We start from the raw sequence: 24,119 nt of genomic DNA on the forward strand, positions 1-24,119 counted from the left end.
TCGCTCACGCGCTCTCTCTCTCTCTCTCTCTCTCTCTCTCTCTCTCTCCCGTGCACACGTCGGTTTTTCATCCCTTTCTTCTCTTCTTTATGCAGCCCAGAGTCCTTGCTGGGTGTGTCGTTTTGAACTTGTGTCTCTGTTCCACTCCTGGGACCTCCTCGACGACTCAAACTCACTGTTTGAATAAGTCAAGCCGAGGTGGAGATGATGCGCTTCCTGTTTTGGTCATTGTTGTTGTTGTTGTTGTTGTTTGCCTGGCTTTTGCCACTGAATGGAATTAATATTAGAATGTTGCAATTACTATTAGAGTGTTTCAATTTCCCTGCCTTGTGCAAGCCTAGGGGATGTCATTCTTTGTCATGTCTTACTGCAGAAGCACTTAAATCATAACATTAAAGCAGTAAAAGGAAAGGAAATACTGTGAAACTTGCTGCTATATAATATATGATATATCTATGCTTTATAGATATATTTAACTTTTTTAAAAAGTTGTATACAAACATAATTTATAAGCTGTATCTTTCTGTAGAAACATTAGCACTAGAAAACTAGAAGAAGAAAAAAATCAAGCAATATCTGAAAAAAACACTGAATTATGCAGGTGAAGATTATTTTTAAGAATACAGTTGCAATTAATCAGGAAAAAAAGAACCGTGGCAGAACCTCCAATGAACTGGAAGAGTAAAGCTAAAAACCTGACATGCATGCCAAATATAAAACTTCAGCTGAGAGCGATTATATGCAATCTTATTTAACCCAATGCTGGGAATATAGGTTTAAAGTGTGGCTTGAATCAATATTCTGTGGCATCTGAAGTTTTAATGATATACCCATATGATATCACCACGCTGTACAGGGTGGTTATAATCAGACTTTCCTTCATCGTTTAAATGCACGTCATCAGTTAAAAACACTGCTCTCCTCCACTGTTCAGTATTAGCCTGACTGAGCAATGTGTGCACATGTAACAACCATAAGTACGTTTCAGTAGTAATAGTACGATATACGTTTGCATGTGAAATCATCTGGAGAATGAAGAGAGCGAGCGCACTGCACAGAGGCGTGTCCGTAGGCTGCTCCTGCATGGGTTCCACGCCATCATCACTGCTGGGACTCTTTCTCTCATTCCCGTACAGATCATGGCTTTCTGGCCGGGCTCAGCTGGCAGGCCGGGGCATTTGCTCCGCGACCACCTACGTCAGCTGGCACTGCCCGGGTTCGGCTCCGACAGGGCACCGTCCTCGGGACGTGTGCCTCCACTACCGCACGGCCCTGCTTCGGACGCTCCGCCCACTGCCTCCGCTATGGCAAGGCCGGGCCCCGAGACAGTGGCACCTCCGGTCCTTCTGCTTAATGTCTGCATGCCTGCATGACAGGGCAGAGGAATCCACTGTATGACAGCACCATGTCATCATCACCGGGTGAAAACCAGCTGGAACGCTCTCATCGTCATTGGTGGTTTTTTTTGTTTGTTATTTTTATTGATTGTTACCTTCCCTGCTTCCATATGTATGTCCCTCTTCCCAGCTATCTTACCCTTTACAACATTTCTTTGGCCAGCATGGAAACTCACTGTTCCTTCTTGTCAAGACCTTGCTACGTAAGGGACAGGTGACTCTGGTCACCGCACAGCACTGCACAGTTTAGTGTTTTGCTCTGCATACTTAAAGGGGGGTTAATAATTAGCATGTGAATTAAATTGGCTCTGGTAGGTTGTGCTATGCCGATGGCTTCCAGAGTCACCCGTCCCTGACCCGTCATGCTGATGTGACTCCACCCTGAAATGTATGTTTTCATATTTTGCATCTCTTGTGTTACATTAAGTGAAAAATAATTAATTAAGCCCTCTGGATGCTTAGCACTGATTACTTTTGAATTTAAATAAAAATAATTGTTCTCTGCCAAATATGAAAACTATGCATAGTTGTAAGAAGAAACAAACAACTTGCATCTGATTGATGTGGGTGGAGAACTTGACAGTGTTCTCATGATGTTGCATACTCTCTAAAATGCTGCTGCCACACTCAAGTTCTGTCTAACTCTGTTTTGGTTTGCTCTGGTTTTCTCTGCAACCTCAAAATGGCAAGAAACGTCAAAAAGCGACGGATCGACCCGAATGCCGCTGCCATCTAGTGGAGAAGGAGGATTGGCGCTGCTCCAACGCTTCTTTAGACATCTACAGCTGGCCTGCAATTTACTGCTGCTCTTTTTTTGCCATTAGTTACTTGACAACATACACAGTAGAAGATATCTTAAAGAACACACCCTTGTTTCATAGGACTTCGGCTTCTGAGCGCCACTCCGGGTGTTCTTACTTTCTTTTTTTATACCCCTAACGTACCCAGACGTCTTTACTGTCAGGCACCTTCTTTAATAACACCCCTATTAAACCATCCTCTCATTACAAAGACATGATACTCCAGAGCGCCAGTCGGTCCTGGCGTCCTGGCCAAAGGGCTGCATGGCTTCTTACCGGAACACTGAATAGGTGTCTTTCTGAACAGAGGAGAAAGTGCTCTTTCACACCAACAGGAGAGCGGTCGTGCCATAACCGCGGCCGTAGATTCGTGTGAAAGCCTGGCTTCTGTTCACAGCTTTAGGCCTCATTGTAAATCAACAAGGACTCCAGTTTCTATGATCCCTTAGTGATTTGTTTGATAGAGTTGAGTCCAGCTGCGTACAGGCCTTAACAACTTATCAAGTAAAGACATATCACAAAGAGACATGGAACCGAAAATAGTTACGGTGCTGATCCACAAGAACATATCGTTTAAAACGCTAAATGTTTCATGCTTGTTTTTAGCTTTGTTTGTTTTTTAGTAGATCATGTTGCGTAGTAGGCATCAATTGAAATGTTCATAAAATTATTATGTCTTGCCCAATCACTCATGCTTAACACAACTGCAAGTTTAATGTCATCAAATCAGATAGATTGTGCAGCATATGCATAGGCTATATTGTGGTAAAGGTCACTGTGCTGAGGCAAGCAAAGTACACAACAGGTCAACAGATCCGTAGGATACTATTTTTCATTACAGAACTTGAGCCTAGCTGAAAAGCCAAAGAATATGGAGAATACATGAGCGATATGTATAAGAGCTGGCTTTTAATACACAAAGCACTTTTGCCCTGGTCTCGGAAAGACTGCAGTAACCAGAATGAACCAGTCCTTTGAGAAATATCCTTTTGGGCCACCAGTATCACATCCTGTTTACCCAGAGAACTACAACCTGTTGTATTCAGACTTTAGAGAAGGTCTTAACTTACATTTACACTTCATTTAGCTTTCTCTGCTTACATTATAAGGCGTGATGGCTTTGCAGCATGCATTCAATATAGTGGACTTACTGCTATATAAGGGAGTCCCCTCCATAAGAAACTATACTACAGAAGGATCCTGTCCTAAGAGTGCATGTCAGCAACAGAAAAACTTTTATTTACTATGCAAAGAAAATTGAACGAAAATTGTTTAGTGTAAAAATGAACACAGCATAATTAAATAAAAACCAAGGTTCCAGTACGGCCATTTTCCTATTTTTAAGATTTAGATATAATATAAGTTTGCGCTATAAAGAAAAATGCTTGTCAGAGTTCACATGAGTGTGGAACGAATGTGTTGGGCTCTAAATAAATCCTGTAATTATTTCATTTTCTGATGTTTCGGGTGAGGCTTTATAATCTCCTTTTAAAAATGCTTTTCTTGACTTTTCGTTCATTAATTACGACTCCTATGTGAGACGAGGCCAAACACCTCTTAACCACCTTTACTCACAGTTCATTTGCAGGAGGAGTTCATTCAATAAACCTAAAGTGTTTTGCATTTACCTGTCTGTTTCGCGTTTGATCGGATTTTTAAAGCACTGGTGGCTACACAAAGGCACAGCCTGCTTCAGTGTACATGTGCCACGTCTGCGTGTGTGCACGATTTCAGGAGGCCTGGCGCTATTTCTATCTGTAAGATAGGCCACTATAAACACGTAGCCCAGTCAATCGGGCCCCTTTAAATGTCCTAACGTGTCCGTTGTGCGGTCGGCTCAGATGTAGGCTAGAAGCGATTGTTCCGATATGTTTCCTGTTCGTAATAGCCGCTAACCTTATGATTTGCCGCTAAATTTAATGAATGAAAATTCCGGTCTTTCAAACCATTCAGACATCTGTGACACAAAAAGGTTTGAACACCCATAATACGACTCCTAATAAACCTTTTACTGGGACGAGGAAGCGCACTTAGCCACGGCCCCGTCCTTAGACAGCAATTACCGCCGTGCCCACTGATTCATGTGGCATTTCGCTAAAAGCATAAGCACGGCAGTAACGCCAAAACCTGCATGAGCACCATGCATGCGGAGCTCAGTGGCATTAATAAAGTCCTGGGTACACACGACTTTATTCATTTTTTATATGTACCTTAAAGAAACAATCAGGCATTTTAATAAAGCACAGTCCTAATAAACGTCAGGGCCCGTAGAACCTATGTTGAATGACACTAGGGCAGATGAATAGTGTTAAGTCAAATTTGATCTTTAAGGGATTTAACGTAATGCTATACATGCATTAATCAATTTGGCTTCATAATCTCTAAAGAAACCTCTCATATATATATGAAGCACGGCAGTAACGCCAAAACCTGCATGAGCACCATGCATGCGGAGCTCAGTGGCATTAATAAAGTCCTGGGTACACACGACTTTATTCATTTTTTATATAGATATAAACAGCGTACTAAAATTACACTTAAGTAAATAAATAAAATTTTAAAAAATTAAAAGTAAATAAATTTTTTCTTTCTAATTTCCATAACTGCATATAAAAACAAAATGGTATCACACTAGTGATCCAGTTTCAGTTTAGATGTTACTAGTCTGTGTGGTTGATGGAAATGACTTGTCTTTGTTTACTAGATGAGCGGCACAGGTTCGGAGTGGAGATGAGCAGTACCGTCGTACCACGGGGGCCTAACCGACCACCCCCTGATGAGACTGACGTTGCAGGACCTGGCAGTCAAACTCCTGTCACAACAGTTCGTCTTGTCGCCTTCGAGGTAAGAGCACTGTGCTACTGAATGTTTTTCAGACCTTTCTTCTATTTATATAAACAGTTATCTTATTTTTAGGGTTTTTTTTTGTGCTAGAGAAATGTAACTAAGCTATTAATGTTTGAATATTCACAGATAACTAACACCATTGATTTTAGTACATGTATCACTTTGCAAACTACTTTTGTAAATCTCGTTTTGGATCTTGGGCCTACGCCAAGTCTGTGAATACTGTATGGAAAACAAAGTTCAAAATAAAACAAAAAACATTCCTCGGAAAGTTTCTGTAATTGCCTTATGATGTATCTGTTGGGATTTATTCGGCATTCCTGTCTGAAAGAATCATAATCCTGCTTTTTTGGTGTTCTCTCACAACTTTCCTAGGGAACAAAATCTTTTCAGATGACATGCATGCAGTTTTTCAGTTCGCTTCTTTTCTTCCTTTTTATGGCGGTAAGACCTTAAAGCAGTGTAAACAGCATCTAACCGTCTGTTTTAATTGCTCTCACAGATGGATCATTTGTGCCTCAGAGCCGGAGTGACGAGGACAGTCCTGCTGGTGTGCATGTGCGCGCTCCCGCTGCGGGACCAGGTCGCGGGGCAGGTGGACCCGTTAAGTCTGAGCCGCGTGGACCCCCAGTGCTGGGGATCTTCGTCCGCACTGCTGCTGGAGCTGCGCACGCCGCGGCTCGCCGACACGGTCCCCGCGTTCTGGGACATGATGGCCTTCCTGAAGTCCTCGGACGACGGCAAGCACGGCGCTCTGTTTTGGGACCTGGCGCAGGTCTTCTGGGACATCTATGTGGACTGTGTGCTGTCTCGGAGCCACGGGCTAGGGAGACGGCACCTCTCGCACCCCAAACAGCGAATCACCACTCTCATGACCGACAGTAAGTGGGACACCCCGGACGCATTGCAAAAGCTCACACACGAGGCGAGACGCAACTAATCACACTTCCACGGTGTAGGTGAAAAGACATCGGAGCACTTTGTACTATTCCTCGAAAGTACTTTTTAACTTAGAGTCTGTATGGATCATAGAAAGTTTAAAAATGATATTAGTCTAACTGGTGTTTTAGGACCGTTTCTGCGCCTAAAATTGTGTTTACATATAATGTAGACTCTATATGTCAATTTAAAACGGTTCCTCGGGTCAAATGACCTTGAATTAACTATTTGAGTTTGAAAAGGTTGTTCAGAGACTCTTTTTTCTTTTTCTTTTTTTTCGATGTAATGTGTTTATTTGTGTTTGTGTTGTCATTTGTTTGTCATTTTCTTACAATAGTTTGCCAGGTCCTTTCCCATTCCCATTGGCAGGACAACATCCGATCACTAGTTCTGCTCGTGACCCAGATAAAACGGATCACTTGAATAAAACATGATTTTTTTTGACATGTTACTCCTTTTCTCAGGTGGTTTTTAGGCAACACTCCTTTTATTTGCTTTCTATACACTACCGAATGGTCTGTTAAAATTGTGATATCAGATTTTGTGTGTATAATGTGCACATTTGTTATATACGTGTACAAAATCTTGCCATTTTGCAATAGCAGACAGATTAGCAGTCAGAGGCCGCACTGCTGAAGCCAGTGCTCCAGAGGTGCTGGAATATGTCCCCTATATATACATTCATTGATGGTTTTGACTTCCATTGAATATTTTCTCCCTTCCAATGTTCAAATAAATAAACCCAAAGTCTTACACCTTACTCCTTATCCTATAGTGACCAAATCCTCATGATTTACACACAGATTTATCAATAGATAAATTAACTAACTTAACTAATTGGTTTTATTTAAAATGAAAATAATGCAGTTTGACAAACGTCCTATTCTACCCTCTTAAATAGGGTATGTCTACAAAACCAACTTTTTGCTCCCAATATGAGTCACTTGCCTTACTTGTTTAATTGAATTTTGTCAAATAAATTGCTTATTGCAGCAATCTAATGTAACTTAATGATTCCAGGAAACCTGGCTAACTAACTCATCATTAGCTATCATATCAGTATAATACAGGAAAGGTAGTGCAGTAGTGGGGAACCCATGGTGCTCAGGGCAGTGAGTCATTTTCAGTTAGTGTGTTCAGTTATATTCGAAGGGCTGCAAATTCTAATGGATGCTGATTAGCTTCTATAAAAATAACAATAAAATACCGTTTTAACCACTTTAATAACTTTTGGGATACTTTAAGATGTGATGAACAATATGATAAACTTGACTGGAAAACTGCAGCAGAAAAGGTATCCTAAGTTATGAAAAATAAATAAAAACAACATTTAAAATGGCTTACCTGCGGATCTGCAATTCTGCACTGGTATTTGTACTTTAAGAGCAGTTCCTTGATTGGTGATGTCATACACTATACACGCTACACGTTTAGTTGACCCAAAATGGTGTGTAGCTTGTTGCAGCATGTGTTTGACTCCATCTTCTCTTGCTCTGGTTGTTATGTGATAATTCAATTACCTAAGGAGGACTGGATCTGAGGTTGGGGAGGGGCTGATGAGGACAGGAATGATGGAAGGACTTCGGAATGTTCACACATCCATGCAGGAATGCATTTAATTCCCACGGTGGATTACGCTAGTGGACATGTGATGATGTGGGCGTGCGCTGCTCAGATGAATGTTAAAACACTTCTGTCTACAAAAATTCACCGGTTAAATGCACAGACTGAATTGCTTTGCAGAAAATGGTCTACAGTCTTTAGATGTCCACGTGTATTAACTGTGCTAGGGCGCCTGCCCGTTGTGTTTAGCGCAGACTAAAGATGTGTTATCACTGGAGATTCGGCTTGGATCCAAGGTGTCCTTCCAGGTCTACACAGGGATAGCTGTCTGTGCGCAGGTTCAGGCTTTGTTGGTGACACTTGAAAATCTTTCTTCACAAGTAAACCGATTTTTGATCACTTATTATAGTATTCCTTGGTCTGTATTTTATATTGAGTATGTATCCTTTTAAATATATGCCACAGTCATTTTTGGCATACCTACTCTTTTGGCTGATTGCGAAGTTTTCTGCTCCATAAAGGCCTGTCAGTTGCCTTGATGTTTCATTGGACCACTTGTTGCTACGCATCAACCTTGGACTTTTGGCAAGACCGAACTTAAAGATGAGCTGTCTCGTACATGCACCATCACCGCAAATGCACATGAACACACATTCATACACCTGCCAAATCAGATATAGTTGTGCATTGAGGTATGCACTAATATGTAAAGTAAATATGCCTGTTGCCTGTAATAGCATGCCTACATATATATAATATATTTATCTGTTTGTTTTGTTTCCAGTGCAAAGTGCATGGGGGGCGTGGTGTTGGGGGTGGATCAAGAAGTAAAAAAAATGACAAATTACAGCTACATTAAGATCCACGAATAAGCATGACATTGACTAGCCTACTGCAAGTTTTAAAGTTAGGTTTGTTTGTTTTTTTGTTCATTATTTTTATAATGTATTTATACATTATTTTTATATTAAGCTATCGAATGTAAGATCATATATGGTATCTGAATGGATATATCCATCACTCTCATAATTTACATGTAATCTAGGTCTGGTTGTCAATCAAACTGTTTATCTTTGTCTATTCCCACCAGAGTCCTTCGTGCAGGAGTCACGGAGCCACTCGTCGAAGTCGAAGGTGTTCACTCGGGGCTGGTTTCAGATCCAGGTGCATCAAGTTGGACCATGCAGCTTTCACACCCTTCCTAAGCCTCGGAATGAAAAAACAAGTCTTTTTAACCACATAGAAAGATAGAAACTGCATAGAAACTGCACAGTTATCTTTTCTACACAGCACCTAATTTTTGTGTTTAATAAAATCATTTGCACCATTATTTGTTTAGCCTGTTCCATCTGAAGAAACCAAGAGAGTAATAACAACTAAGGAGGTGGGAGCATGTGTACATTCACACCTAGGCAGTTACTTTACAGGCACATATTTGTACCATAGACCTGCATATGAAAAAGGCAAGCTTCTCACCCTTCAAGTGGGTGGTCATATCTTTTTTTTACCTCACTCTGCTCTTCTAATATCAAGCTAATGGAATATATATACACACACACTGCCTGACCAAAAAAAAGGTCACCACCTGGATTTCACTAAGCAAACAGGTAAGAGCCTCCCATTGGATAATTACTGCATGGGTGATTGTTTCAGCTGGCAACAAGTTATTTAACCCTAACTGATGCAGTGAGTAGCTTTTTATTTGTTAAACAACCATGTCGAAAGACATCCTGTGGTCGTGGAAAAGATGTTAAACTGTTTCAGAAGGGTCAAATTATTGGCATGCATCAAGCGGACAAAACATCTCAGGAGATTGCTGAAACTACTAAAATCGGGTTAAGAACCATCCAACACATAAATGAAAAGTGGAAGGACAGTGGGGAAACATCATCTGCGAGGAAGGAATGTGGTTGGAAAATAATCTTGAATGATCGTGATTGGCGATCACTTAAATGTGTGGTGAAATCAAATCGTAGAAAAACAACAGTAGAACTCAGGGATATGTTTAATAGTAAAAGTAAGAGCATTTCCACACACACAATGCAAAGGAAACTCAAGAGATTGGGACTAAACAGCTGTGTAGCCTTAAGAAAACCACTTGTCAGTGAGGCTAACTGGCAAAAACAGCTTCAATTTGCTAGGGAGTATAAATATCCGACTCTGGAAGAAGGTCATGTGGTGAGTACCGATTTACCCTGTTCCAGAGTGATGGGTGCATCAGGGTAAGAAGAGAGGCGTCTGAAGTGATGCACCCATCATGCCTAGTGCCTACCGTACAAGCCTGTGGGTGCAGTGCTATGATCTGGGGTTGCTGCAGTTGGTCAGGTCTAGGTTCAGCAACGTTATGTGCCCAAAGATTGAGGTCAGCTGACTACCTGAATATGCTGAATGACCAGGTTATTCCATCAATGGATTTTTTCTACCCTGATGGCACGGGCATATTGTAAGATGACAATGCCAGGCTTCTTCGGACTCAAACTGTGAAAGCGTGGTTTAGGGAGCATGAGACATCATTTTCACAGATGGATTGGCCACCACAGAGTCCAGACCTGAATCCCACTGAGACTCTTTGGGATGTGCTGGAGAAGACTTTGTGCAGTGGTCCAAATCTCCCATAATCAATACAAGATCTTGGGGAAAAATTAATGCAACTCTGAACAGTAATAAATGTTGTGACATTGCAGAAGCTTGTATAAACGATGCCACAGCGAATGCGTGCCGTAAAAGCTAAAGGTGATCCAACGAAATATTAGAGTGTCTGACCTTTTTTTTGGCCAGGCAGTGTGTGTGTGTGTGTGTGTGTGTGTGTGTGTGTGTGTGTGTGTATATATATATATATATATATATAAGACAGAAGAGAATCGCTTTGCTACATGTACTATCTATAGAGTACAATGTCATTGCTCCGACTTGTGTGCTAATAGCTCCCCCTAGTGGAAGCCCGCAGCGTATTAAATATGAATGATTGTCAGTTTCAAATGTCAAGTTTGGTTTATTTGTCATGTACAGTCATACATGGTATAACTCGCAATGGAATGTTTTTTTTTTGACTGCTATGTCCAAAGTGAGGAAAGATACAGGGATGTATAAAGAAAAAAAACAAAACAATTTTATATATATTTATATATATATATATAAAATATGCAACAATGTATGTACAATATATGTATAATATGTATGTCATGATGTTATTGACATCATGGTGGTGGTCCCCACAGTTTCAGTTGCTCTGAGTCAGGGCCCGAATGGCCTGTGGGAAGAAGCTCCACTTCAGTCTCTCTGTGTTGGTCTTCAGGGAGCGAAAGCGCTTCCCTGACCTCAACAGAGAGAAAAGCCTATTGTTGGGATGGGTGGGGTCCTTCACAATGATCCTGGCCTTGGTCTGGCACCACATGTAATAGATGGTCTGCAGGTCAGGAAGTTCTGTATGAGTGATGCGCTCTGCTGAACACACCACCGGCTGGAGTGCTCGTCTGTCCTGCTTGGTTCTGTTCCCAAACCAGACTGTTATGCTCCCCGTGAGGATGCTCTCGATAGTACAGGTGGACAAGTTCCACAGTACCTTGGAGGACAGTCTGAAGTCTCTTAGGCATCTGAGGTGGTAAAGACGCTGACGAGCCTTCTTTGCCAGGGAGTTTGTGTGGCGGGACCAGGACAGGTCCTGTGAGATGTGAACTCCAAGGTACCTGAAACTGTTTACTCTCTCCACCGTGGTTCCGTTGATCCTCACAGGTTGGTAGTGCCGCTCCTGCTTCTTGCTGCAGTCCACAATCACCTCCGTTGTCTTGCTGACGTTTAGGAGGAGATTATTTCCCTGGCACCAGTTTTCCAGGTGTTTAATCTCCTCCAGGTAGGCCCTCTCATCGTTGTATATGATATATATATATATATATATATATATATATATATATATATATATATATATATATATATATATATATATATATATATATATATATATATATATATAATATATAAATATATATATATATATAAATAAACACAAATTTATCAGGCAGCATAATTAAAAGAATTGCAAGCCATGTTAATCGAAATAAAATTAATGTACATTATGTTTGCAAAGGTTTTGTGTGCAAAAGGATGTTTTACGCTTGTTTATACGGCCAGGAAAAAGATGATTTGCACGTAAGTAATAGTCCAACCTATTTTTATGTCCCACCTATTTTAGAAATGCATCCGAATTCTTCCGCTTCTTCGTCTGTTCTACGTAGAGGGGGAAGTCTATTTCACTTTCTCTTCAGAGCGTATATCGTTACGTGCACTGTGGCGGCGAAGGGATTTGGCCGGTGGTGGTTCGGCTACCTGTCCGCCCAACTCAGCGACTACCTTCTTCTTATTCACGTGGGACGTATCCAAGTTTTCTATGAGAAAAATCGTGAAACTTTCATCGGCTTTAAGCTGACTGTTCTTCCACCATGGAACAGGTAAGTTAAGCACAGTTTAGATCATCCCCCAGTATGTCGACAAACTGTAATTTTTAAGGATTGTATATAAAGTGCTTCCGAGAATGTAGACCACGTTTAATGTGTTGAAAAATATGTTGAAAAATAACTAAAAATGTATTGTGTCAGTCTTGTCGAGTAATATGCTAACTTATTTTAACGCTTCGCAGAATCTATCACCTGCGTTTGTCCATCTTACTGAACCTGACGACAATACATTAACTTTGTTCTTTAAAAACCTCTAGTACCAGGCTAGGCATATATTCATTCGTTATATTCATTAAGAAAGTCAAGAACAATTAGGCTTTCAATAGTTTTCTTTTAGAGCAAGTGGCAATGGCTATACAAAACACGTTTAATAATAGCCATAATGTTAATCATGCATTAAAATAGCCCTTTAATGGGATATACTGTAGTAATATTAGCGGGAGACTAGGACACCAGCCTTTAGTAAGGGACCAACTTAAACCCAGAGTATTTAACAGGATATGGACCAGGGGCTAAACACGTAATGCCAATCCTACTATAAATCAAAGTATCTCAAGGCCATAGCCATGAACTGACATTTAGGGGTGGATTGTCATGAAATGAACTTATTATTATTATTATTATTACTACTACTACTACTACCTTACTATCACTACTTGGTCTTAACCATCAATATTTGCTGATTTTCTCACTCACCCTGCACTGTCAGTATCCTCATACTGTGCCTCTCTGTTTACTCTGACTTAACCAGAGGACAGGAAAGAAATATCATCACTAAACTAGTGAGAAGAAAGAATCTTGAACCATATATGAAGGCTACCAGTAGTCTGTACAGTAGGATGAGACTGTTTTTCTTACTCACCTCCAAGTCACCTGGCCTGCCGCTCCTGTATTTATGATGTCATGAAACTCTCAGTCAACTTTTGCACAACTCTGTTATATACTTATATCATCTGACTACTACTCACTTTCACAGCTTACTTTTATTTTCTGAGGTTGCCCACAAAACTGGCAGACATCACTGCCACCCTTCCTCAGGACTGCTTTCACTTTAATTTAAGCAATACTAACACCATTGATCATAACAAGGTGTAGCTACACAGGATACTAAAAAATATGCAATAAATTAAATCTGCTACTCATAAATTCAATGATTGACATTAATATTACTGAGACTTCGCATGTAATTTCTAACAAATATAATGAAATTATAACATTAACATTATCTGAATATGCCCGTGACCATTGTTGGACACTGCATGAATGTGTGCCTACTTAACTTTCTAGGTAACGTAGCTATGATAGCTTATGTCAGTAGTGATGTCTGATTGATTTAGCAAAAAAATGTTTCCACTACATAGAGTAATGGACTTTTTAATTTTTAGTAAAATATTATTACAATTACGGTTTCAGTGCAAAATGATGTATTGAGATTAACGTTACCTTTTCCTGCAAGTCAGAGGCATTAGCTAGTCAGCAGTGCTGGTATGGTGCTACAATAATAAGTGTCCCATCAACAACAGATGGGTAGTGAGTGGAATATTTACATTTTTTCCCCAAGTGTATGGGGGGCAAGAGGAGGCTAAGCAGGATGTGGGGAGACATAGGACACGGAACAATACGTTTATTTATGCAGCACTCAGGCACACGTAAGGTCAAACACCGACAACATTCACACTTAAACAAGAGACGTATATACACACACAATAACGATACACAACGAGGAACAAGTGTGAAACACAAGGAGGGCGTGGGCATACGGATGAACACACACACGCACGTACACACACACACAGGGCGATGTCTGGGAGGAGGGGCCATACCGTGACAGAGCCCCTCCCCAACGGCGCAACTCCTGCCAAACGGCGAGGCTGGAGGACCGAGCAAGCCGACGCAGGCCAGCGTGAGCAGGACAGAGGGGAGGTAGACAGTTAATAAGATGACAACAGACACAGGCACAGACACAAAGGGAGACGATAGGTACGGTGATCGGGACAGGTATGTGAACAGGACTACATAAAGGATTACTAAACAGTCCGGGGAAGTTAACGGGAGCCTCAGCTAGTCCCCCTATCATGGGCTGGGTCAGAGTCCGCCCAGGTTGGGCGGGATCTTCCTTCGACGGATTGGGTTGAGGCGGCTGCTCAGGCTTTGGCGCATGCATGTCAAAATAGGTGCTTCAGGGAGGGAGTGTCTTCATTGGACGACAACGCCTCCCTGCCAGCCCCACTGGGCAGCCTGCTTGTTCCGGAGCAGCGCCTCCTGGGCGGAGCCTTGGGTGCCGGAGGCTCTTCGCTGTCGGAATCCACTGACGCGGTGTCCATAACCGAGGGAGAATCCCTATGGAGGACCTCCTCCACCTCCATCAACGGATTCTCCACTCAATCGACCTCAGAGTCCGATTGGAAGCTGACGTCTGGATACACCTCACTACATTCATACTCCCCGTAGCTCCCCCGGTAGACCCAATATGGATAATAGGACCCCGCGGAGTCCGAACCTGGATACTGGTCGCCCTCGTACCAGTTCCGGTTGTCCGACAAGGGCCTGTAGGACTCCACAGGGTCCTGTACTACATCCAGGGCCCCCACAAAATTTTCCAGGAGCACTCTCCCCTGTTGTACTTGTATAGAGAGTGCCCAAGAGTATGGGGGGGCTTCCCCGCAAGGGTTGGGGAGGAATGTAATTTTGTAAATTTCTGTGTGGATGTGACCTACTGATCCTGACTTGTGTCCATTTAGGTATTTTAAACACAAGGCCTGTGATAAAATGCAAATAGGTCATTGTGAGCTGTAGAGTCTCCTGATATCCTAACTGGCTCAATCTTTGCAGGCAACATCAGACTCTCATTACATGTATATCTCTAAATTTCTAGTTTGCAAAAATAGGTTTTGCATATTATGCAAATTAGCAAAAAAAATATGAGTAGCTGGAGTAATGTTCAAGTGGACCTTTTTTATTTGGTTTGCACCAAGTACTGCATTGGAAATGGAACTTTGTGCCTTGCGATGTGGAAGATGATTCACAAGAACATAACAGGAGGCACTACAGTGCCAATATCAGCCCAAAATTCACTTTACTTGGTCATTTCATACCTGCTGCACCATGCTACAGAGTTTGGTCTTTTTGGGCCTTATGGTCTTTGCTGTTCATTTTGCTTAAACTTAGAAAAATGAGAAGACAAGAAACATTCAAGCAATTCCAGCACATGCTTGAACCCTAAAAGTAAAATTACCACATGCAGGTTCAGAAGTATCAACAATCTGTGGCAATCCCAGTCTGTAATCTCTATTTGAAAGGGCCTCCCTGTGGCCTCAGACACCCTCACCAGTCCAAGCCTGATAAACTGTCTTACAATTCTAATCAAAAATCATATGAAAGGAGCAACCTAAATTAAGACTCTTATTATGAAAACATACGCGTTTGAACTGCATCACATGTCTTGGGTTGTAGAACTGTAAACCGCATTTGAGTCAAAGTTTAGTTTGAATGATTAATTTTAGGGATTTTACAAAAATACATTTTTAAAATAAACAACTCAGTATTAATTTCCCTCCATTGGCAGCTAATTAAAGTAATAATTATTATTTTCAGTATCTTTCCTAATGGCAACATCTTTAATTTAACCTTTTCATATATTCATTTTGAAAATACTAACACATAAGTAATAATGCTGTATTAGTTAAAGTCAGTGTGGTTGGTTTTATAAATTGTGGAGAGTTAGCTTGTACTATGCAAAGTGTCCTTTGGTTATGAGATATATTTAATGAACAAATATGACTTGGAGAAACAAAAAACCCAAAATGACCTCAGTCACATCTTGGGACTACATGATGGCTGTACTGTCACCATTACTAGTGCAATCAAACAGGCTTTACTCCTCTGGACTGCAGTTCATGAGTGGAACTATAATATGGAGAACCCATGGAGGTTAAAGAGGCAGGAGACTACATCATAGAACCCATGGTACCGGAAGAGACGGGAGACTACACCGTAGAACCCATGGTACCGGAAGAGACGGAGACTACACCGTAGAACCCATGGTACCGGAAGAGACGGGAGACTACACCGTAGAACCCATGATACTGGAAGAGACGGGAGACTACACCATAGAACCCATGGAGGTGTAGAGAATGGAGATTACAACATAGACTTCATGGAGGTATAAGAGGAGGGAGACCAGTCCAAAGAGAAGCTTCTGGAAGTGTCAAATAGAGGTGGTTCATCCAGAAACCCAGACATGCTCTCATCCTTACCAGAGCAGAATAAGATTTGTGATGCAGGGCCTCTTATGTGGACACTGAGCTGCTGCAAATTGTGCATCAGCCACCAAAACTAATGCACACAGCCTAAAGTTGGCGAGATCGAGGGAGTGGCGGCTCAACGCATTGTTTCTCTGCATCCTCCTGGAGGTATGGACTATGGCGTGCACTTCACAGGTGTCAGAAACTTCAGCTCAGCATCAGCGTGCCACCCAGGAAGTGGGGTTACACCTTGATGGAGGATGTGCTACACAAGTATGGGGCAGACACCAGAGAGACTCAGAGGGGACCCCCTCAGCACATGTGGGGTTGTGCGGTACTCCTGCTCGAGGACGCTGCAGGCGAAGCAGAAAAACCTAAACGGTTCGAGGCCACAAAACCTTCTTGATCTGTTCCAGCAAGTATGAGCACTGCTCCCTCACACTTCAGAGGGAACAGAGGTGTCAGGCCATCTTCGGGAGAGAACAGAGGTATTACACCATCTTCATGAGGAACTAGAGTCTCCTCACTCCCCACCTTTGGTAGGAACCAGGGGCTCCACACTCCACCTTTAGGAGGGAACAGAGGCAGATGAAATAATTATTTTTGAAATGTTTACATTGAATTTTTGATAAGACATAAGATGTAGTCTTGTCACAGATTCTCAGTAAGTAAAGAGAAAGTGGATAACATAGAACATGTGAATGGATGGCCAAGGTCAACAAGTGAGGCCAGCAGATGAGAAGCAGGAACCCAGGATGTTTTACAAACGCTCCCAACGCTCTGTTATTACTATGCACAATAACTACAAATAAAGAAAAGTATAATCCCTGTTTGGTCGAGTCTTTGTCTCAACAACCTCACATAGTAGGTAGCTGCTTTGGGTTGCAGCTCACAAAGCAAAGTTAGTGGAGGGGCATATAACAAAGTGCCAGCTCAATGTATGTTTGAGTTTTTGAGATTTTCAAATGAATCTTCTATAAATAAATCTTGTGGAAATGTTTACACTGCATTTCTGATCCAAGTTAATAGTGTAAAAATCTTTACATGCAATGGCCCAAACATAAAACACCCTCAGAACAAAACAATAACAAAAAAAAAATGCAATACCGCTAGTTGAATCACTATGAATAAATACACAATGCAACCTATCTGTATGGTACTTAGCATTAACATCAGCATTGCTAGCTCTATTTGAGGAGGCTCCTAAAACGAGACAAATTTTCACTCACATGCAATAGACAAATCCTCTCCAGAGAAATCAAGAATGTACACTCCATAAAACCTACAAAGTTTGACAGTTCTGCTCCAGACTCCTATATGCTGGCAGCGAATGCTGTACGAGACCAAATTAGAATTTGATGAGACACTGCGTGGCTGCCTGGAGAAATAGCTGTCCAATTAAGACCCCCTTAACCCATGTGTCTCTGCATCAGCTTTAAAAACAACGCTGACAAGATGTTCCTGTTTAGACTGAGAGTTGTCTCAAACTGTACTAAATTTTCTTTGCAAATGTAGGTGGAGTTCCAGAGGATTTTGCTGAGGGTGCAGGAGTTGCTCAGCCCGGCCGAGGTGCTCGATCTGACGTTGCTCTGCTCCGATCTGCTCAAGCAGGACCTCGGCAGTGTGACGGCAGGCAGAGATCTGTTCTCTCTGCTGCAGAACCGTGGTCTGCTCACCTCATACGACCCCTCCCTGCTCATAGAGCTGCTGCAGATCATCAAACGCTCCAGCCTGGTCCGAGACCTGCGCTTAAAGATGCATCCACAGCTGCCAGGCACTCGGATCTCCCCTTACAGGTGAGTGCAGGGAACTGTGGAGTAATGGTGCTTTTATCACTCTCTGCTTAATCTGTGGAACTAACTCAATGCATATAATTTTTCTAGGGTGTATAAATTTGTGGGTTTTGTGGTTTCTTTTCTATAAAAACAAGTTGCTCTTTTCCTTCCTAAATGGATTTAAAAAAAAATGTAACCCCTTTTCTTTTCTCTGACCCTGTAGACGGCTTTTGTATGAGTTGCAGGAAAACATGTCAAGTGATGATCTAAAGAATTTTAAATTCCTGTTGATTGAGACTCTACCTCGCAAAAAATTGCAGCAAGACATGGTGAGAGAGGGGCTACTATTCACACGCGTGTAAACCCAACACCAGCTCACATGGCAGGCAACAGTACCACAGTTAAAATTGGACTAATGCAGAACTCAGAGTAATTATAGTAACGGGTTACTGAAGGCTGCAATATTGCATTATTATCTTTGCGTTCATTATGATGATAACATTTACAGACAATGCTACAGTTGTTTCTGGAGATGGAGAAGATCAATTTCCTGGATGCTGATAACCTGGACAATTTAGAGAAACTCATTGGAGACATCTGTCCCCGGTTAAACAAGTTAATCAGTCAGTTTAAAACAGAGCATGGTGAGTAACACAGTTATAATATGCCTTCAGGGCTGCTTTCAGGGCTTGCCTTCAGGGCTACTGCTTCACATTTAGTGTTAGTCTTTGAACTACTGCAACATTATGTTAGTCTCATAATTACATATCTGCAATATTACATATCTGCAAAATGTAAATGTTTGCTAGAACATGGCTTAGCCATTGTGATCAAAACTGCAGCCTGGATACGAAACCATTGGTACTCTTTAAAAAAAATCCTGGAGTCCAGGATACATTTCTGGCATATGGCAGATGGTCTTATCCAGACTTCCAGAACTGAATCCAATATGAATGCTCAAACCCGTGATCACATCTCTGTACCAACTGTGCTACAGGGGGGCAAAGCTGAAGCAGACCACTGCTGCATCTTACTACAGCACGTTCAGTGTTTATAGCTGCTGAACTTAATGTGAGAATATCTGCTGTGCTTTTCCTAGGTGCTGGTGTCATTGCTCAGGAGACGAAATTGAGAAGCAACAGTGGCTCTTTGGACCTTTCAGTAACCATTGAAGCAGTTCAGGTCTCACACACACTTTACTATCGTGATCGGCACGATGCACGTTTGTCTTGGCAGCAGTTTGTGTATTTGGCTGTGAAAAAGAGCTACTAACTAACTGTGCTTTTGCATCCCAGACTTGATCTTGTCTTTGAGAAATATCTCTTTATGTGTCCCTAATCTGCTCTGGTTTTCTTTGCAAATTTTTTAGCCTGAATCTTATATCCAAAACGGGGACGCCACTCACGCTTCACACATTCAGAGTGCACCTGCCAAGGAAGAGCTACTACCCCCCTCGTTTTTCTCTCCATCCCCACCTGCTCAGGTCGGTCTCTGCAGCAGTCTGCTCCGTCTACCTCCGACTGTTCACCTTTGCACTATATAATCATACAAAGTATAATCAGAAACATCCTGCTTGTTTTGCTTCTTCCACAGATGCTGCCCTCGCTGCCCACTTTCTCAGGTGGGGACTAAAAAGTTCTGTAAATTTACTTTTAGAAAGCTGGGGACAGAAACACACAACAGTTTAACATTGTCAGTTTGCTGTGGGCTTTGTGGGGGAATTATCCAACAACTCTAAACTCTCTTGTAGTCTAGCACTGGAATCAGTCTTTATCCAGTAAAACAGATTTGTTGGCAGTGGCAGTCATTCCATGAGGTAAGATCAGCTGGCCACATGTACTGTATGTACATGTACTTGACCTTTAGGCGACGCTGCAAGAGATGTGGAGGGCCAGATGGACAACCTGAGTCTCAGACAACGCTGCAGCCAGGGTGAGAGTGAACCCCTGACATTCCCCTTCTCGTTATACGGTCTTTCAGTGTGTAGACTCTTACCCATGTTGTAACTGAAACAAGTCTGACTTGCACTTAGTGCAAAGACCGTCTGCGGAGTCCACAGCTGAGGAAATGAGCCCGAGTTGTCCGGACCAAAGGAACCAAAAAGACTTACCGGTGATGTGTTTCTGTTTTGTTTTTGTTTTGTTTTTTATTCTGAATCCTTTTATGCTCAATGTGTGTCTGGCATTTTGGGATGATGTTCAATACATTTGACGCTATAGAAATTGGAAGAGTACAACATGAAAGGAGACTGGAGAGGATTTTGTCTGATCATCAACAACTACAAATTCTCTTGCCCCAACTTAAAAGACAGACACGGGACTGACAAAGATGAGAGTAAGCAGCACCAACCGATGTGAATCCCGGCCACATGAGCCCGTACTGCATTCCTGTGCCATTGCAGCATTTCCCTCAGAATGCTGCACTTTAGTTTTCAGTTACTAACTCATGTGTCACTTCAGGGTTATTGAGTACATTCTCTGTGGGTGTGATTGCGTGTGCCCAGAGAGGTTAGTGGGTGTGTTTCAGTGGCTGGGCTTTGAGACACAGACGGTGCAAGACTGCAACAGGACGCAGATGCTGCAGGAGCTGGAGCAGCTGCGTACTCGCGACCACTCCCAGGCCGACTGCGTGGTCTGCTGCGTGCTAACCCATGGCTACAACGGCGGCATCCACGGGGTAGATGGGAGCAAGGTTGCGCTGAGGGAGCTGATGGGGCCTCTGTCCGGCCACTGTTGCCCCCTGCTGAGCCAGAAGCCCAAACTTTTTTTTATCCAGGCCTGCCAGGGCACCAAACACCAGGAGGTGGTTTTCCTGCATTCAGATGGCCTAGACGACAGCTCCAGCATAAACGTGGGCATCTCCTGCGATGCAGCCGTGCCGAGTAACTCCATACCATCCCATGCTGACTTCTTGATGGCTTTGGCAACAGTCCCACTCTATACCTCATACAGAGATAAAGTGAAGGGGACCTGGTTCATACAGTCATTGTGTGACAGCCTGCTTCAGATGGTGCCAAGGTGATTATATACAGGACACAGACTGTAGAAGTAGTACTTTTGTAATCCACCGCAAGATTTTTTTTTATGTCATTTCAGTCAACAGATACTATTAGCAATCTAAGGTGTAACTCACACTAACACAGGTAAATTGGAAAACACTGTTTTCCAGAGGATCCCTGTTCACAATAAAACACAAAAATGATGGAAAAGGTGAATGCTGAGCATGCGCGAGTATCTGACCTATGACTCACATGTCAATTCTGCCAAGGTATTTTGTTTACATGCTGTAGTCACCTGCAGCAAGGACTTAGAGAAAATGGAGGGAAGAAAGCTTCTTTGTCTACAGTCATGGCCAGTCAAGGTTTTTGAGACAAATTTTGGTTTTCACAAAGTTTGCTGCTTCAATTTTTATGGTGGCAATTTACATTAGCTCTAGATCGTGAAGAGTGAACAGATTAATTGCAATTAATTGCAAAGTTATTCCTTGCCATGAAAATTAACTTAATCACAAAAATTACTGCATTCCAGCCACTGCATTGCAGCCCTGCCACAAAATGGCCTGCTAGCATGATCTGTCAGTGATCTGTCATGCTGATTGGAAGAGCAGACTGGTTGCTTTAAAAGGGTGGTGGTGCTTGATGTTTTCCTCTGTCGACCATGGTACCTCCAAGGAAACACAAGCAGTCATCATTGCATTGCATCAAAAGGGCTTCAGAGGCAATTGTTGACATTGTTGCATGTAAGATAGCACCTAAATCAACCATTTATTGAAACATCAAGAACTTCAAGGAGAGAGGTTCAATTGCAGTGAAGAAAGCTTCAAGGTGCCCAAGAAAGTCAAGCAAGTGCCAGGACCGTCTCCTAAAGAGGGTGCAGCTATGGGATCGGGTCAGCACCAGTGCAGAGCTTGCTCAGGAATCGGAGAAGGCAGGTGTGAGTGCATCTGCATGCACCGTGAGGCGAAGGCTTTTGGAGGATGGAGGATGGAGGATGGAGGATGGCTTGGGTTATTTTCTCTGGTTAACACCCCCTTCAGACTGTTTGGGACATCTGGAAAAATAATTGTCCTGAGACCATTCATGTGTGGGTTTGCTCAAAAGGTTTGCCTAATAACACTGCCATTATTAAGAAATGGTATCAAAACATCTTCCAAGAGCAACTTCTCCCAACAATTCAGGAGCAATTTGGTGATGAACAATGCTTTTTCCAACATGACGGAGTACCATGTCACAAGACAAAAGTGATAACCAAGTGGTTCAGTGAACAAAATATTGAAATTTTGGGTCCATGGCCAGGAACCTCCCCAGATCACAATCCCATTGAAAATCAGTAATCAATTCTCAAAAAGAGGGCAGACAAACAAACACAGAAACAGATATCCAGCATGCCAAGGCGAATTGCATAAGTCTTAAAAAAGAATGGTACTGTAAACATTGTCTTTTGTTAAACTGGCTGTATTTGTCAATAAGTTACATTTATGAAATGCTTATAACTGTACTTCACTATACCATATAAACATCTGACAAAAGGATCTAAAAACAACTGAGGCAGTAAACGTTGTGAAAACCAAACTTTGTCATCTCAAAACGTTTGGCCATGACTGTAGACAGATAATGAGCAAGGAATGAATTCAAAATACCAGTAATCATACCAGTAAGTGACAACAGGTTCTGCCACTTTGGAACTACAGAAGTCACATAACAACCGCATGTCAGTTTTTTCTAAAAGCTGTTTTTTTTCTTCTATTTGCCCATTATAAGGGGATTCCTCAGTACAACAATGACTGAATCTCCTCTCAAAAACATCTAATCCACTCTACTGTACCACACCAAAGCTGCAGTCTCAGAATTGGGCATTTTGAAGAGTGGATTTGAAAAGATGTGTTCTCAGTGGTGGGAAAAAGTCATTTTAGCGTGGACATATATGCAAAAGAAAAAACAGATGCGTCAAGCTTGACTAATATCATTTTAGATGATTCAGTAAGATTAATGAGATTTCACTTCAAACCTTTAGAACATAACATTTATGAATGGATTGTTCACAAATACTGATCAAGACCAGATACATTTGATATTTATGTTTTCTTTTTAATTCTGTGTGTATGTAGGGGTGTTGATCTGCTGTCCATCCTGACTCATGTGAACAACGAGGTCAGCAAAAAAACAGACCCTTATGGGACCAAGAAGCAAATTCCACAGCCAGGATTCACTCTGCGAAAGAGAGTTGTTTTCCCTGTTCCAAAACACCCCCCAACCCTTTAATCATCATGTCTTGCTGCAGGCCTTCCAAATCATTGCATGCTTACACAAGTATCACATGACTAAGCACATGCATACACACACACACACACACACACACACACACACACACACACACACACACACACATACATACATACACACACACACACATACATACACACACACATACATACACACACACACACACACACACACAGGCATTGATGAATCACGCAGGACTATTCTTAATTTTCTTTTTCTTTTCTTTTTCTTTTTCTTACACCAGTTTTAAGGATAATGTTTTAGCTGTTCCATCTTATGTTATCTGCTTTCTTTCTTTACTGCCCATCAGTATTGAATTAGCATCAGCCAATTCAATACTGTAAACCAGTGCTTTCAGAATAGCTATAATTAAAGTGATCTCGCTTGTTCAGCAAGAAAAAAACAACTCTGCCTTACTTTTGAAACCCTTCAGATTACGAGTTGTCGCCAGCTCTGAAAATCCAAGCTCATGTTTATTCAGGCTTTTCTGAGTTCACATTTTTCTTGCTTGTTTTCTTCAGGTCAAAGTACCAATCACACATTTTGATCACTTCACTGACATCCACACCAGCACCGTGATACACTCCTGTCGGTGCTTGGATATAAAGTCAGACCATCTTTTGCACCATTGTTTGTCAGTAAAGCTCAGAACAAATAAAACCTCTCAGGTTAGACATTTGATGGAATAGTTTTTTCTTTATGGACTTGTATGAATTATTTTAACAAATAAATAAGTAATTAAATCAACCAAAAGTGTAGTTTTATTGTGTACAGGACCAAAATGAATTACAAGATTACAAAATACTGTAAATGCAAAATACA

At 41.8% G+C, this 24,119-nt stretch overlaps 2 protein-coding genes across 10 annotated transcripts in view; both read left to right on the forward strand.

Annotated features, from left to right (window-relative positions):
- The window catches only part of adam23b (ADAM metallopeptidase domain 23b), a 27,604-nt gene extending 18,748 nt beyond the window's left edge, over positions 1-8,856 (forward strand). For 2 of the 9 annotated variants that reach the window (XM_035520015.2, XM_035520018.2), the window contains one exon: positions 2,088-3,824. In XM_035520015.2, coding sequence (XP_035375908.2) covers positions 2,088-2,133 — 46 coding nt within the window. In that variant the 3' untranslated portion in view covers positions 2,134-3,824. The other 7 variants (XM_035520013.2, XM_081713621.1, XR_014123453.1 and 4 more) reach the window with 7 other exon arrangements.
- A 2,924-nt stretch (positions 8,857-11,780) lies between these two features.
- Positions 11,781-23,426, forward strand: casp10 (caspase 10, apoptosis-related cysteine peptidase). The gene is made up of 12 exons (XM_027018055.3): positions 11,781-11,991; positions 17,757-18,037; positions 18,240-18,345; positions 18,525-18,660; positions 19,116-19,198; positions 19,386-19,499; positions 19,610-19,637; positions 19,883-19,948; positions 20,049-20,128; positions 20,236-20,350; positions 20,520-21,033; positions 23,123-23,426. The coding sequence occupies exons 1-12, from the start codon at positions 11,983-11,985 to the stop codon at positions 23,274-23,276; spliced, it is 1,686 nt and encodes a 561-aa protein (XP_026873856.2). The 5' UTR covers positions 11,781-11,982; the 3' UTR covers positions 23,277-23,426.
- The last annotated feature ends 693 nt before the right edge of the window (positions 23,427-24,119 follow it).

This window comes from Electrophorus electricus, chromosome 4 (genome assembly GCF_041902795.1).
Source record: "Electrophorus electricus isolate QZ-2024a chromosome 4, ASM4190279v1, whole genome shotgun sequence".
NCBI classification, from domain to species: domain Eukaryota; kingdom Metazoa; phylum Chordata; class Actinopteri; order Gymnotiformes; family Gymnotidae; genus Electrophorus; species Electrophorus electricus.